This window comes from Myzus persicae, unplaced genomic scaffold (genome assembly GCF_001856785.1).
Source record: "Myzus persicae strain clone G006 unplaced genomic scaffold, MPER_G0061.0, whole genome shotgun sequence".
Lineage (NCBI taxonomy): Eukaryota > Metazoa > Arthropoda > Insecta > Hemiptera > Aphididae > Myzus > Myzus persicae.
This window is the reverse complement of record NW_019104374.1, coordinates 1,057-19,277: the sequence shown is the minus strand read 5'-3', so window position 1 is coordinate 19,277 and position 18,221 is coordinate 1,057. Positions and strand designations below refer to the sequence as shown.

The 18,221-nt window shown below is 28.3% G+C and overlaps 2 protein-coding genes across 2 annotated transcripts; both read left to right on the top strand.

Moving 5' to 3' along the window:
- Window positions 1-3,925: 3,925 nt before the first annotated feature.
- LOC111041607 lies at window positions 3,926-7,965 on the top strand. The gene is made up of 4 exons (XM_022325911.1): window positions 3,926-4,022; window positions 4,128-4,350; window positions 5,451-5,713; window positions 5,816-7,965. Exons 2-4 carry the CDS (start codon window positions 4,319-4,321, stop codon window positions 7,618-7,620), a joined length of 2,100 nt encoding a protein of 699 aa, XP_022181603.1. The 5' UTR covers window positions 3,926-4,022; window positions 4,128-4,318; the 3' UTR covers window positions 7,621-7,965.
- Window positions 7,966-12,507: 4,542 nt separating this feature from the next.
- Window positions 12,508-17,737, top strand: LOC111041606 (microprocessor complex subunit DGCR8-like). The gene is made up of 3 exons (XM_022325910.1): window positions 12,508-13,025; window positions 15,396-16,339; window positions 16,439-17,737. The coding sequence occupies exons 2-3, from the start codon at window positions 15,411-15,413 to the stop codon at window positions 17,451-17,453; spliced, it is 1,944 nt and encodes a 647-aa protein (XP_022181602.1). The 5' UTR covers window positions 12,508-13,025; window positions 15,396-15,410; the 3' UTR covers window positions 17,454-17,737.
- Window positions 17,738-18,221: the final 484 nt, after the last annotated feature.

The window sequence follows — 18,221 nt, the reverse complement described above, 5'->3', positions numbered from 1 at the left end:
CTGTTCATTACTTCTGATAATTATAATTTGTACATTTTCCATACCTACCACCATCTGTATTGCTTATAATTGAGTTGTGTATTAGCTTTAAAAATAATATTACAAATTAAATCATTAAAAGCAGAATTTCAGTAATTTATCAGCTCAATAATTATTAATTTAACATACATATCTCATCAGTGTCAGAATCGATCTGAGTTAACTGTTTTTTATTTTCAAACATTCCAGTAGAAGTAATAAAGTGGTTTTCATTCATATTAAACATAACCAAACACAATATAATGTAATCATATTATTTATATACTATTAATTTGTTATAAGAAGCCATCTTGTAAAATTAAAGTCCCCACACACTGGAGTGGTAGAGTTAAATCCTATTGTCTTACCTTCACCTGCATTGATTTAACGCCACCGCTCCAGTGCAACATGTGTGGGGACCTTAATACTAAAATATATTGTTTTTCTATTCCTACATCAAAGAATGGGTGAATCCAATTTTTGTGTAAATTTAATCAATCACCAATAAAAAATAAACAAGTTAGGTATGTAAAAATGTATTATAACTTAGTGGAAAACATGGATCAGACAATTGAGTTATGAACCAAAAATATTCAAGAATTTTTATGATAAATCAAAATAGTAGGCAAGTTTATCGATAAACTAAGCAAGCTGTTACTCAGCAATGTGTAATAGACTTTAACCAATAATCACTCACATAATTTCCATATAAAATATGCAATGTATTACATGACAATTAAAAACTACTTTTAGGCTTCTGAACATCATTTAGTTCTAACATATTATTTGAAAACAAGGATTGACTTGTACGCAAACCACTGTTTGAGAACCACTGGTTTAATGTATCAAATACTAGGTAATAAATAATTAGTAAATAATAACCAATAGTAAATAATAACCAATAGTTAATATTTAATCAATTAAAAATCAATTAATAAGTGATAAAGTTATCGATGATGTAATATCTTGAGAATTGAATACGAACTTCTTTAAAATTTGTTATTAAGTTATTAAAAAGAACACAAGAGGGCAAATCCATAATATAATTTTTCATTTTATGAACATTTGAAGTTAGAATTTTGTCAAAATTTTGAAAAATTCCAACTTATGTTTTAGTTAGAAACGTACACAATTTTCACATTCATGAATACCATTTTAAAATTGATCACAAGGTTCCAAATAAGTCGTTATTGTAGCTAATTAAAAATATTATAGATACATAAATCTTTTTTTTATAAGCTTTCAAATGTTGACTATATCAGTTTAAAAAAACTGTACTAGAAAACTTTTCGACATACTGTCGAACTGTCGAAGTTTTGCACTGGTACTTTGTATTTTTGGCATTTTATTATTGAATGTAAGTAAGTACGCAACGAAATCAATACAGTCCGCAAACAACACGTCACCGTATCACTACACACGATATTCGACGATGACTGTCAAAATATTTGTGAAACATTTAATTTCTTTAGGTCATGGTCATGGCACAACAAATGACGGTAACACAGCACAAACAATTTTTAGAAAACCTGATATTTCAGCGGCTCGCACTGGAATTAATGTAGACTTAATACAACGATGCAGGAACATACTTTTGGCCATGGCAAGTGGACACATAATAAATATTGACTAGGTACTTTGAAGAGTACTGTTTAATAACAGCAAAAATGTTTGTGTCATTGTATCCATGGTAATGCATGCCTGCAAGTGTACATAAAGTTGTATTACATGGTGCAGCCGTTATACGCAGTGTCGGCCTGGGCTATGTCATGTTTTGACACTAACCTAACCTAAGTCATGTTTTGTGATATCTTACATAAATATAAAATATATACATTATACATGAATATTTTTGTAGCATATTAATTAATGTATTATTGTTATATACAACATAATTTGACTTCATACATACACAACATTATATTATAGAAAATATATATTTAAAATTAAACTATTATTTTATTATTATAACAAATGTGTACATAATATTTCTTAATTAAAAAATAGATGAATTTTATACAAGTTTGAATTACATACTCTTTATTAGGTATTAAAATTTACTTTTTCTTTTTTAATAAAATTACCTTAAATTCACTGATACACTATTTAAATAATTATATTCTACTAATTAACCGACTTGGTTAATTTTATAATAACAACGTTATATTGTATGAGCGTTAACATATTATGAAAAACATGTAGTATCCAAAAATAGAACAAAAATAATTTACGAAAAATCATAAATACTCGTATTTTTAAACCATTATGATGCGATGAGAGAATTTAATGTTGCATGACAACAAAACACCTAGAGAATACTTGCATTTTAAAAACAAAATTATTCCTATAAACCGAAAGTATTCAAATATTCAATGTTAATAAGTTTTTATCCTTTAAACTCTTTTTGCTCATTAATTGTATATATTTGTGCGAGACCCAATTATCAAAATTTAATCGCACATGTGTGTAATGACCTAAAGAGCCTTTAACAATACTTAGCACCCTGGGCTATTAAGTCCCCGTCCATCACTATTTGAGGCGCCTATATGCTAGAATAAAAAAAAAAAGTGAGGGCCTCGGCAGCGTTCGCTGACTCGCTGCCCTGGCCAGGCCGACACAGGTTATACGATTTATACGATAATGGCCAATATTTTAAACGTATAAGAAGCTCAAGGAAGTCGGAATAATGAGTACAAGGTGTAGAGGGAGCATCATACGAGAAAAAATTCTAGATTAAATACGAATGAAGATTTAATGCATACTTTATTATTTACGTCCGATCCATATATATAATCCTTGAGAAATATTCCTAAAAAATATGCACAATAATTTTCAGAGGACATTAAAAAACTTTTAAACCCGATCGATTCAAATATTAATGAAGAAATTATGATTGATTTAAATCAATCATTAACAGAAATTAATTTGTCAGATTAAAGTAGATTTAGTTGTTGTATTTCTATATAAATGATGTACCTACGTTCTGTATATTATATTAATAATCTTTGTAGTTCAATAACGATTTAAATAAAATTATGTAAAATAAAAACGAAAAAAAAATTTCTGATTAAAAGTGAGTACCTATTTATTTTAGGAAAACTTAACGTGTACCTTACAAAAGCAATTTGGCGCAAAATATTTTTATTTTTTATTTTTGCTGACAACTTGTGCTATAAAATGTATGCATTGAATATTACGTAAAATTGCGTAATTTTTAGTTGTAGGTATACTGTGGTACCAAGCTCTTCCAAAAAGTCATTGTCGTTGTGACAAGGCGGAGGGTATCTTCACGACAACTAAGACTCCAAGAAGGATATTAAAATAAAAAAGACAAAACAAGTTGTAGGTTGAATGGTAACACCGGATTGAGGACGACTCGGTCGGTGCAACTTAGACACGAGGTATCACGATGTTAAGACCAGACAAAAACGGAATGTGTACGCTAATACAACCGTCCTGTTGGCTGTTGGTAGGTCAGGGCAAAAGAGATCGACATTCGTTTTGCCGTTGGCGTCGTAGCCGATGGTTAGGGAGACAAAATATTAAAATAATTCACGACAGCTGTGACACTGTACGATTAAAAATACAATGTAATTTGTAAAAATGACAATAAATAATTGGTACAAAACAAAATGATACAATTGACAAATGACAAAATAGTAGGTACACGACATAATATCGGTCGCGATATTGGTGAGAAACCCTTTTGTGATAGCAGCGCGTTCGCGGCGACCTCATAAGTCATAACAGGTATGGAGGAGAGGCATGTGATGAGAACACGTCCGTTGTCTCCACAACCTCTTAGTTAAGAGGATTTCGGCAATTTTGTCGGTTTCATAATTCTTATATTGTAGGAATAATAATAGTTAGTCATCTACCTAGTATTTTTATAATATATTTGTGATTTGGCCGTAGAGTAGTTCCATGGATTCTACATAACGAAGGCTAACAACAATGATAATAATGATATAAAAACCAAATATTCAAGAAGGAATATTTTTGCGGTAGGTACAAAAAATTATTGCATGATAACAGTGATACTGAGGGTCAAAGTGTATTATCTAATATCTAAGGTTTATGATTTCATTTTTTGTTTCATAACTCGACAGTTGATGAAACTAGTGCGAAGCTTGCAAACTTCTAATTGAAAATATATAATTGAGAAATTAAAATTACTTGGGGAGTTGGATAATTACATGACACAGTTGGTTATTATAAAGGATTTCAAAAAAACTGGATTAGTTCCAACATTGAGACAAATCAAAATAATTGAAAACTGTTGCTCATTATTTTTGCCATTATGTGGAACATTGATTATGAAAACATTAAAAAGTAAGTTGACAGAATATAAAACTTAAGTAGAGAGAATTATGTCTATAAGTATATACAGTTCACTTTTTTACTTTGACTGCAAAATGTTAAATGTTATCACAATATCTTACTATGTTAACATGTTATTAGTTATGATTTCTGATTAATTTTGTAACAGCACATAAAGTCAAATTAAAAATAAATATTAGATATTTATGGTCTTGTTTTACTTACAATCAGTCTATATTTATTTGTATATTTCAATACATAAAGCAGAATTTCACTGTAAACTTGTACTAAACATATATGTGTTTTTGAGTCTCCTACATCTTTTTAAATAATCACTTTTAATGTTTAAGTATAATCAACCTTAATGTTTTGAGTTAACTACTACTTGCCACTTGGCATTCTCTTCACCTACTAACGAACATCATTTTCAAAGTTAATATCCATTTTTACCAACACCCAATTTTTTTTTCGGTTCTCACTTTCTCAACAAATAATAATTCAAAGTAACCATTACATAGTATTTCTATAGCCAATTATTGCTCTCCTTTTCAATTTTGTAAATACTTGAGTGTTTTAAAATATTACAATATCGTATTTTAAATGTTATTAGTTACCTATTTGTTATTGTATTAATGTTGTGTTTACACAATTTATGTTTTGAATATATTATTTTCTTTCGAATAAGTGTATCATTGTTTATATTCAAATTTCTTGTGTTTGAATAGTTAACTTTTACTTAAATATCAAATTTCATTGTAAGTACAAACCAGTTGCTTAATTTTATTTGTAATAATTGTTGCCCAAATATTTAAAGGCCTTTTTAATGATGTTTTTTTTTTTAAAGTAGATTATTGATTATTTAAAATTAGGATATTGTATTTTAATTTAATTTTTAGTTGAAATCCACAGTTCATGGAAAGTTTTTGATTATTTGATTCAGATACATTGTAAGATATAATAATAACTTGTATAATGAATAGTTTAAAGTTTAAAATTTAAATTAGTTTCTATTAAACTATAAGTAAATTTTTATCAAGTTAAAAAAAAATAGCCAGCAATATAATAGTCATAACCATAACAATATTATTTTAATTTTTTTTTATGTTTTCTAGGTATCCTTCTGTGAAATGTGCTTTATGTGGATTTTTTTTTCGTCATAAAGCAAGTCTGAAAATCCATCTAGATTCTATGCATAATAGAAGTAAAACCACATCAGGCAGTATAGCAAAAATACCTAGAAAATGCACTGATTTTCTATGTTTGGAAAAAGGATGCAAATGTAAATTTCATGATAAACAGCTCTTTATTAGTCATTTAAAATTTGACCATTGTTTTGAGTTTGACATACGCTCTTTGAAGTTCGCATCAGAAGATGGTAAGACATTAGACTATGAATAATGTATACACGTTTATAATCTGTTTTGTGGATTAAGAATTGTGTTGTTAACTTAGTAATTAATAGAAAATACATTTTCAGAATTTCTTACATGGAAAGAAGACTTTGAACAAGAAAATAAAAGTTGTTACATCATCACAACTGGTAGCAAAATACTTCAGGATGATAAAAAACTTACTTATTACAAGTGTAATCGGTCTAAACATTTCATTAGTAAGTCCAAAGGAATACGAAAGCGAAGTACTCCAGTTACAGTAAATGGATTATGTACAGCATCTATTAAAAAAGTCCAAAACAAAGATGGCTCTGTTGAAATTTTGTTATGTGGTACACACTATGGTCATGACATATCATCTGAACATATGAGAATGACCAAACGTCAACGAGAAGAAATTATTGAATTAATTCAACAAGGAGATCATCCAGATCTTGTCATCAACGCTGCTCGTGCCAAGGCATCAGATTCACTGGGAGGTGTTAATATGTTAAACAGAAAAGATATTAAAAATATTGAACGTAAATTGGGAATTAGACATCCAGAATTAATAAAACAAAAGACAATTATTGATCTTAACGCAGATGAGTGGATTATGAAATTACAAAGTACTCCTGATAATCCTGTATTGTTCTATAAGCCTAATAATGTAGCATGTGAAAACTTTCAACCTCAGGATGTTATGTTAATATTTATGACTCAAAGTCAGTATAATTGGATAAATAAATTTGGAACTGATGGAATATTCATGGTGACTGAAATGAGTATGGTTTCTGCTCAATTATACTTGACTGTAATGTGTGTGTGTGATGAATTCAATGTGATGGTTCCAGTTTGTTTTATGATGTGTAATCGTAGTAAAATGTATCAATCATTTTTTTTAAATACAATTTTTAATAAAATGGGCCCCATTTATGCTAAAGCATTAATCACTGATGACAACCACGACTTGTATGAAAGTTGGTGCTCGATTATGTCACCAGTTAAGCATGTTATTAATCAAAGATACATTGATAATCAAATAATAGAAAAGCTTCAAACTGATATTGAAGATCAAGATTTACAACACGAAATTTATGAAAAAATTTGTTCACTTTTTAATGGATCTGATGAAAGCATGAAAGAAGAAATTATAAATTATACTAAAAATAACCTTAAGATGAACAATGTTACAAAACCATTTGGAATATTTTTTGATGAGGTGTTTGTTAGTAGAGCAGATATGTGGGCTTTCTGTTATTTAAAAGAGTCTCTAAATTTAAATCAAATGATAAACATTAACTCAGCTTATAACCAAATGATGGTACTTTGTGAAAACAAGAAAAAACGTTTTACTAACAATTTGTCAAATAATATGAACATTTTCTTCACAACTACCTTAGAAATACAGAAAAATAGAAAAACAAAAATTGAAACAATCAATAATAAAATTTACAGCAATCACAAAAATGCAATGTGTTATCCATCTACACTTATTTCCCCCCTCTCTAATAATAAGTGGCGGGTTGCATTACAAGGCGGTATAAATAATGATCATGTGATTATAACTCGAAAGTTTTGTAAAATTATTGATTGCACAGTCAAGTGTCCAGCATGTTATAACATCTGTGCTCATATTTACGAATGTTCATGCAGACCAGGAGAAATTACTATATGTAAACATGTTCATATGTTAGGAATCTTAAACAAAAGGTCCTTAATTGATATAAACAAAAGGAAAGAAAAACAACTTGATGTCGTTAACAATATGCAAACAAAAATTTTGTTAAAATCAAAACTAGTTTTTGGCAATATAGATTTTGTGAATGATGAAGAACTGCTCAGAAAAATTAGAGCTTTATTAAGAAGGGTAGAAAATATTGTTGATGAAGTAAAAAATTCTGATGATTAATTACTAGAAATTACTCAGTATTATTAAGCATTATCATAAGTTTTATAAAATTAATTGTATTAAAGTGATTCAATTCTAATCTTTAGCTTTTGTATGCTTTTAAAATGTCAAGTGTTTCCTATTTCCTTTGGGACTTCTGTCTTTAAATGTCTTATTAGTTATTTACGGTCTACAAATGACTTTTTTTTGCGAATAATATTAGCACTATGATATAGTCATCAACAGTTGAGTTTTCTTGTGGCATAAACCTAGAATTTCAATATCTATGTATAGTACCAACTATCAATAATAAACTATGCAAAACTTAAATAAAAATTATGTATTATTTAAAGAAACTCATTTACTCATCCCGTTTCATTATTATATAATCTACTTATAAGAATATTATTTAAATAAATAAAATATGAACTTAAATTTATTTTTCAATTAAGTTTTAATTTAAACTTAATGCATGTATTAATACTATAACCTTTGTATCAGTTTATAAAAAAAAAATAATAGTAATTTTGTTTGTCAGATATCAAATAATAAATATGGTATTATAAATATGCATTTATTCTAATCAACGCTGTTAAATCAGTGAAAAGTTGTGTATGATCACTTTATTAAGTATTGAAAATCATTCTAATTAAAACTCGGTTCACAGAGCAGTTGATACCATTATTATATTTTAAAAATATTCTATGGTTGTCAGTTTTTCCTAATGTTTTAAACTAACTAGAGAATTAAAGAAACAGTTTCTTCCAAGTGTCTAGGTGCGTATTGACTGATATAAACTTAAATCTCATGAACTACTTGAAACTTCTTAATGGAAAATCAACAAAAAATATATTTTACTAATTAATAAATATTAATAGCACAACACACCGACATTATTTGTACCCGTCTTACAAATGCACAACACTGAACATTTAACGTTCCAAATAGTCAATTCCACTAAGTTAATAATAAAGTTAGAGTGAATTTACATATACAGTTTAAAGGTATGATTATTATCTCTGGCATCTCTGAGACTTATTGATATTATTATAATTTTAAATTGTTCATAACCGGCAGAATCCTGACTGACAGTGTTCAGAATCTAATGTATTATGCATATCGGCCTAAACCCCAATCATAATATGTATTAACAAATTAGTAGTTAGTTAGTTAGTTGTCGGAGTACCCTTAAAGCAAGTACAAATAAGTAAATAATTGCGTATATCGCTAGTAGTATATGTATAGTAAGCTAAAAATGTGGCCTACTATACTTATACTAATAACATTGAGTGGATCGAGCAACATACTTTGTAATAAAAATTAACTAATGCTTCTAAGATGCATTGGATAAAAATCTTACTTTTAAATATGTTAAATACTTATAAATTATAATAGTTTAATAAAAACAATTTTATAAAACTTTTATTTTAAAAATAAGAGAATTATATTAATTATTGTAAACGTACAATTAGATATGTTGTACGACTGTATGGCAGAGACAACACATGAAGGTTTGGTGTCTTCTAAATAATCTATAACAGTATAGATTATATTTATCCAGATAAATCAAACAAATTTGCTTTTATTAACCAATAGGTATACCTTGTAAACTGTACTCAACACAATATGTCTACTCAATGTCTCGTGAGACCAATCCGGAAATAGTTTTTGTTTAACTATGCATTGTTAAATACTTTAGTCTTTAAACTTCATGTTGATGTTGGGCCTCCGATATATTTGTTAATAATTGATAAGGGATAACATCATGTCGGTGGTCGATCTTCTAGAGAAATAAAACCACTAAACAAGTCGAGTCAAGACTCAAGATTGATTAGCCTCCTTTAAGTTATAAGTGTGGCTACTAAGAGTACTGTTTTGGCTTTCATAATCTATAATATTCTATAATATCAGCTAGGTAAGTGTAAATGTATTCAAATCATTTTTTTGCTATCAAATATATTTTTTAATATAATTAATTTTAAATATTTAAAAAGTATTTTAAACTCCTTTTATTTTTATATTGAATAATCGAAAAGAAAGCACATTTAGATATTAATAACTGCTGGTTACTGCATTTAGTGTCATAGGTATAATACATTTATTATAATAGATTTACTAACTTAAAATGTCAATAATCCACTATCCAGACTATCCTAACTCTAAAATTCAAAATAAAGATTTAACAAAATTATATTTATACATTTTCAAATCAATATTATATTATGCTTTGCTTAAAATTAATTTTTATAGTTAAAAGTCATTGAGTAACATTTCAAATACTTCAAAAATTATTTGACTTTTACTGAATTATACTGCCTAAAAAAATATTTGATTAGTATGCTGCTTTATTAAATGTAAGTATATTTTGCTTCTTAGCTATAAATTTTGATTATTTTCAGATTTGTTTGCAAGTAGGTGAGAGATTTTCCAAACGAGTGATAGATTTGTTAAAGTTATTTGTAAATTTTAAGTTCTAGTAATAATTTTTTCAATCATTTGAAAATGTCATTGTGTGTATACAACATAAAAATTTACTCTAAGTCTCCAGTACCCAGGAATATTTTTAAATTGCATCAAAATAGCTATAATCGGTATTCTTGGTTTTTTTAATGGAATTTCATCTAAATTTTAACTTAGAATGTATGTCAAAAATAACTATGTTTATATATTCTTTTAGATTTGTTAGTTACAATATGGACTATTTATGAGAATATTCTTGTCTTATATTTTTAATTCTTAGCTATAAAAATTGGACATTTTATAGCTTTTAAACCACAAAATAATTCGAAAATTGTAGACATTTTGATAAATGTTATTAAAATTTGAGCTTTACACTTATGAAAAAAACATACTTATGTATCTTTAATATTTATCAAAAATGCTATTGTAACAATTTTTAAGGATCTCCCTGTATTACATTTAAAGTTTTTTGAACCAACGAATAAAATCTTATTGGCATTTATAGTATAAAAAACTAAAAAATTTCAAAATTCAAACGGCTATAAATAACTTAAGACATGATATTTTGTGTACATAACATTTTATCATGGGGTATAGAATAAAATAAACATTTGATGAAACATATGAAAAACTGAAAAATTATCTACGATTAGTAGTTTGGAATAACAACAAAATAATAAAATTGTTGTACGAGTATTTGTGGATTTATTCTCATTGTTTTTCCTCTATCGACTTATGAGTTATGAGGGACGTTGTATTACATTTTCAAGTTTTATAACCAAGCAACATTTTTTTTATCAGCAATAGTAAAATAAACTAATACAACTTGAAATTGTCTTATGCCTATAAATAGCTCAAAAAAAACGCAAATGTATTGAAAATGTTGTGGTATATAGAAATTGCTAATATTAATATTCAGAGAATATTATTTTAACGTATCTAAGATTTTTTTGTTTCAGTTACACTCTTCTCTCTCACGGGTTTTATAAAAGTGGTTTTGCGGAAAAATCTCAGTTTTTCCTTAACTTTTCATTTCTTTTAAAGCTTTTGAAATTGATTGAGAATATTTACTTTTAAATTAAACATTATTTATCATCCTGATGTTACCTGTTTATTAATGATACAAAGAAAAATAGCACTTCGGGTTATGTTAATAACAAAAATAAATAAGGAAAATTTAAACGTTTTTTTATGATGCCGTGATGGGTCGTTACTGCTGTATGCGTTAATCGTTACAAAGTAAGTACCTAATAAATAGTGACGATACAATTGGTGGAGGTGAATCGAGTAGTAACCAGTACTTACCTACGTTACCTATACATTATAATGGTCGTTACACGTTCGTTTCATCGGTACAAACATATAAACTACCTATTAAATGGTCTTCGACAAACATTTGTTCACTTTGTACAACAATTACTTGGTCAACAACAAGTTACAATTTATTACTACCTAACCTACTTTCTTTTACTTAAACTCGCAATAATTATTAAATCCAATAATAATTTTATAATTTTGTAAAGTAAAAATAAATAGTATTATTTTATTAATATGTAAGGTATTTTTTTTTCAAATCTGTTAGTTTAGCTTACATTGTTTTAAAGTTTATTATTGCATTATACATTCATAGTTTATACGCAGCAAAAAAAAAAAAATTAATCATTATAATCGTTTCATTATTGTAACTTAGTCGAATGTAACGAAACTTCCCAAAATCCCAACACTACTAAGGGGATTCGGTATCGTGATTTTCTGTCTTTGTCTATCACACGTGAGACATAAGATTTTAGACGTATTATTTTCCAAACGCGCCGACTGATATAGTAAAGCGATAAGAATTCTGAAAACATATTTGAATTTGTCGTCAAGTCTATTTGAGATCGACTTTTCCTCATTTTTGATTTTTTGATTTTAATTTCTCAAAAAATTGAAACGCGAGAATTTGTTAATTACTCTTTTTTAATATAACGTCCCTAGAAATTAATGGAATAATGGATGATATTAAAAATGTGGGAAAGCTGATCTCAAGTAGTCATGACGAAAAATTCAAATCTGTTTTTAGAATTGTTATCGCTTCATTAGATAAATTGGTACGTTTGGCCAAATACTATAGTATTTGGTTTGGCAAAGGACACGTCTAAAATCTTATGTCGCGGGTGTGTTAGACAAAAACAGAAAATCACGGTATCGACTATCGAATCCCCATGAAACTGTGTATAACCACAGATATCTATATTATACATTAATATAGATATCTGTGTGTATAACTCGCTGATAGTTGATAAAAAAAACACCTCGTCGATGATAACAGGACGTCGGAATATCTGCGCGTCATGGAGTAATCAGAATAATGATAACACTATTTAGTATATTTTACTTCATGACAATATTGTGGCGAGCCGCCGCCATATAATTTCCCACCGGCGTCAGTGGCATAGTAAGACGGTTGGTCACAGTGATCCCTGGCGGGCGACGGCTGCCACGCTCGGCGGCTGCCGGTCTCGAATATTATCCTTTCCGATCGCGCCTGCGCAACGCACGCTCTCCTCCGTCGTTTAACGCATCGTTCTGTCCCCGGAAAATAAAAGTCCTTGTGACCAACCGTCCATTTTCGACCGTACGTATCCGACACTACGTCACGTCTGTTGTAAGCTATTCTTTCTTGCAAATAAATTAGCATTGTATTCTAACCTAGTCTAGTTCCCTTCTTTCTCTAGAGTCTACACTCAGGTGCTTCGTGGGTAACGATCGTAACGACGACGTTGGAGGTCTCAAGTGATAGTACCTCCACAATATCGTATTATAATTTATCAGTACTCACGACTGCAGTATGGAATTCTGCTAGTTCGTTCATTATTAAAACCGGACACTTGGCGTTTACTGTCTACGATTCGACTATATAGTTCATTTTGATTATTCGTTGATAGGTACATTGAATCCTGTTTATAAGGCCAAAATTGTTCCAAGTACGTAAATAACATTTTAATTTTTTGAAATTGTTGTTTTAAAAGTAATTTATTTCAATGAATATAAATACTAGTGGTGTTTTTGAGGGTATATGGAGATATATGGCATATGGTAATTTACTATTTGGTGGGTTAGCGGATAGTAAAAATAGTGAAAATACGCATGTATACCTATTTCCTAGCTATCTAAAAATCTGTAATTCAGTATTTTGGATTTGAGTATTATTATTTTAGGTTTTATGACATTTATGAATTATCTATTACGTATAACCTTTTAGATTGGTTGAACGGATGATATAAGTTTATACCCATAGTTGATCATCGTTTGTGACCCTAGATATTGCAGTTTTTTTTTGATTAAATGTTCAAGTTGCTGCCATCACAAAGTAATAAATATTGACAAGAGATTGCCAATTTTATCTAGTCAAATATTATAAAATGTTAAATCTGACCTGTGAATAATAGTTCTTGGCTTTTTGAAGGGTTGAATCTTATTAATTTTGCACTTATAAAATTACAATATTCGTTGCATGTTTTCATCATCACCTTAAATCAGAGGTTTCCAACCAAGGTGCTTCGAACTTAGATTGAGGAGGCCATGTAATTAGTTGAAATATATTTTTTAAGAAATAAAAAATTTAATGAAACAGTGTATGTGAGTAATTTCATAAATTATATTAAACCTTATATTGTGTTTCAAATAATTTATAGTTATACTGCAATATTCAATCTATTTTAATTTTCATACCGGTTTGATAGCTATCGGTTTAATGTGGATTGTTATGAAGTACAGTGAAATAGTTGTGACTTTATCTTATTTCTATTTTATAAGATATTTAACGATAAAAGAACAATAGTAATTTAATAATATTCTAACAATTTCACTATGATTTGTCTGGTCTTTCATATTCAAGGCTTAAATTCATAAATGAAATGAACCCTATAGATTTTTTTTTCGGAAACACCACTTTAGATACTAGTTATTAGGTATTGAACTATAGTAATATTTAGTAAATTGTTCAACATCCTTTATATAGGTACTTTATATACTTACCACAAATTCACAACAATATGACTAATACAAATATAATAATATTATTTATGCTCAATAATATTAAATATTATACCTAGCTTATATTAATTATTATTTACTATGTTTATGTATTTATTTTTATACTTTTGAATCGTTCACATGGCAAAAATATTTATGATTAATGAAAAGATTGTTATACAACTTACCTACTTTCCAAATCTCAAAAATAATTTAGTTCTATAATATACATATAAATTACACATGCACCTTGGGGGTTTTTCCTTAAAAAAAAAATTGAGACAGATAAATCTTATATAAATATAATTTTTCAACTAAAAAAAAACATTGTTTTGTTGTGTAACATGCAAACTAAAAAAAATATTTTAAAGAATACAGTGCAGTGAGCATGAGTATTACTATTGATAAAAACAATAATGGAACAAAAGGTTTTAAAATATAACCAACACTGACTATTTTGAAGATATTTTTACTTGAAATATTCAGTTAGTTAATTATTAGTTTCTAAATAATAAAAAGGTAGATTTTTGTTTTAGTTACAGACAAGAAATTGTAGGAAATAAAATATATGTACCTACAAATCCGCAACCTTCTTTTTTGTGGTTCCCAAGCTTTCCAGTTCCTTGTTTACTCTATCGAGCCATTGGGCCTTCCTCTAGGCCTCTTGCTTTTGGGTTTATTGATTAGTACTTTATGAATTAGCTTATCCTTTGTCCTATGTACAAGTCCACTCCACTCCAGCCTTTTAGTTTTCAGACATGCTTGTATGTTTGGTTTATTTAAAATGCTTTCTTTGTCCTCATTTTTTCTTCTTTCATAACTTCCTATTTAGTGTGGGACCATATTATGTCTTCCTTAATATTTTCCTCTTGAATATTAAATGTTTTAGTTCATCGCCTCTTGTCGACCAGGTCTCATAAGCGTAAATCTCAATAGGTCGTAGTAGGCTATATAAAGCTTCGTTTTAGTTTCTCTTGATAGTAACATGCTACTCATTTGCTTGATATCCTCTATTTACCGAACCAAGTCTCAGCCTAATTTCAATGTGCATGACATTTTTTTGGTTTATATTAACTCCCACTTATTTAAAATCTTCAACTTGTTAAAATAAGTATTGTCCAACCCTGAGACTTTGCATAACTGTTGGCTTTCTCGTAACTATCATACTTCATTTTGTTTTAATTTCATGAACTCAAAGTCACATTTTTATTACAAACTAAGAGTAATTATTGTTGTTAACTCAACCTACCATTGTAAAATAATAGTAAAAAAAAAATGTTAAAAATTAACTAAATGGATTTTGTTCATTTTTGTTTCAGATTAAAATTTTGAATATGCTGCGTGCAGATCGCCAATCTGATTCTGATGAAAGTCTAGATTCCTTTCCTAAGAAAAAAACCAAAATGTCAGGCATAAATGAACCATCATTTGATAGAGATATTTCAGTTGATGAAGATAGTCAAAATTATGAAGAAATTGAAATGGACAATTATTTTGATCACAAAAACCAACATTTGAACAATATTCAGAATGTATCTTCTGGAGTATCTGATGATGATGATTATAATTTTTATAACTATGATGATAGTGAAAGTGAAGATTTTGTACATATTTCTGATGGGGAATTTGAATTAGAAAAGCATGTAAAAAATGAAACAAATTTTTATACTAGAGGTGATGAAAAAACTGATGTCGGATTTGTCAAAGGTGTTGATGGTGGTGTCAACTTTTATAATAATGGTGAAGAAAAAATGACTAAGACTTCTAAATCCATAGAAATAGATAATGATGAACTATATGATTTACTAGACAAACCATATCAAGACAACAGTAAAACCCACAGTGAACTTAATAAGAAAGCTGTTACTCAATATGACTTTGAAGATTACGAAAAAACTGTACTGGAGGAAGTGTGTAAAAATCCTTTTGATATTTTGCCTGAAAATTGGATTGAAACAATTCATAAAAGTGGCATGCCTATTTATTTACATACAAAAAGTAGAGTTGTAACATTATCTAGACCTTATTTTTTGGGACCAGGAGATCCTAAATCACATTTAGCCCCATTATCAGCAATTAGTTGTTTACAATATCAAAAAGGTCTGGAAAATAAAGAAATTATAAAAAATGAACCTGATTTTCAGGTTAGTAAGCTTGGAGATATAATTATACCAAATGCTAAAGTGGAGACTGTACAAGAAAATATTATTAAAGAATCTTTAACACATATGGAATTACGAGTATACTGTCAATCACTGTTTAAGTAAGTTAATTCTTGTTACTTATTTTAATCATCATATAATTGTTCTGATTTAATCATTTTTATTTTATTTAATGAAGTGTAATTTTACTTATTTTTCAGGTTCAAGATTAAAGAATCTCCAAGTAAAACACAGAAAGAACAAAACATAAAAACAGAAATTTCTAGTGGCACTCTAAAAAACACCAATGAAAGACCTTCGCTTCCAGCTAGCACTAAATTTATATCATTTCCAGTTCAAAGCAAGGACAGTGATAAAAGATATAATCGTCGTCGAGAATGGATAATGAATCCGAATGGTAAAAGTTATGTCTGCATATTACATGAATATTTACAACAAGCATTGAAAACCCAACCTTGGTATGAGTTTAAAGAACTTGAAAATACAGATACCCCTTATTCTGCAACTGTTGTGCTTAATTATGTTAAATATGGTGTTGGTTTGGGTAGTAGTAAGAAACAAGCAAAACTAAATGCTGCCCAAGTCACTTTAGACATACTCCTACCTGAAATGAAGAATAAAATGGATTCAAATATCAAAAACCAACGTGATTCAGTAATATTTGACCAAATTAAAGTCACGGATCCCAGAGTTACTGAATTCTGTTCTAAAACCACAGAACCAAGTCCATATGCTATGTTATTAGTGTGCTTGCAAAGAAATTTTAGTGAATGTGAAATAGGTATAGAATATAAATTGAACAATCGTCGTTTGATGTTTAACCAATGCACAATGACAGTTGGTAGACACACAGCTTCTGTTGCTTGTAAAAATAAAAGGGATGGCAAACAAAAAGCTTCCCAAATAATACTCGGCTTATTACATCCAGATATTGATAATTGGGGTTCGTTGTTACGGCTTTACGGTAACCAGAGCATTAAGAATGCTAAAGAAAAAAAACAAGAACAGCAAGAAATCACTAAGCTCCAGAGGAAAGCTGCTAAGAATCAACCGAATTTTGCTATACTAAATAAACTCAAAGAAGAAATGTTAAAAATTAGAGACCAAAGAAAATTAAAAGAAACTAATGAAATATTAGGATTACCTCAGACATTGCTTGATACAACTTGTCTATATACCGTAGCAACTCCATCATCATCCACAAGTCCTAACTGACCAATAATTTTGATTACTTCATTTTCTATAATGTAGCGCTGCCAAAGTCACTTTATACACACCAAATAGGGTACACAGAACATACCATGAAGCCGATGATGTGATTATACCTGGTTATTTTTATCATTTTACTAATCTACTACCTTAGAGCCTACTTAATAAAAATTATTCCGTAATAACTAATAATTTTAATAATAAAATAAATACACTAAGTAAAATATGTACGAATCATAGTAGGTACTTTTTCCAGATTAATGTAGGCACACATCCATTTAAATGTATTTTTTTTTATGTGATTGAATTCAAAATAAATAATATTGAAAATGAAAAATTAAAGTACTTGACTTTTTCTTGTATTGAAAGAAACATGTGTATGGTTGTATCTATTTCCTTTAAGAAAAACTTATGTTGGGAGTAGAAAGTCACATACTACAAATTATTAATTTTACATATACTTACTGTGTTAAGGGAAAAGGGAATTATAACATTTATAAATCACTTAAAATTAATAAACAAGTGGATAAATTCATATTAAAATAATTTATAAAAATTAAATATTGCTGAACAGCTCAAGTTATAGTTTCAGTAGAAGCCAATTAAGTATAGTTATTTTTTTGATTAGTTATATGTAGAGCAATGACTTTCATGCACTAAAAAATCATCAAATATGCATTTAAAAACATAAACTTATGCATCAAAAAATTAAAAATATGCGGTTAAATATGCCCTTAAAAAAATTAATTTCATTATTATTCACTGTAAGTAAAT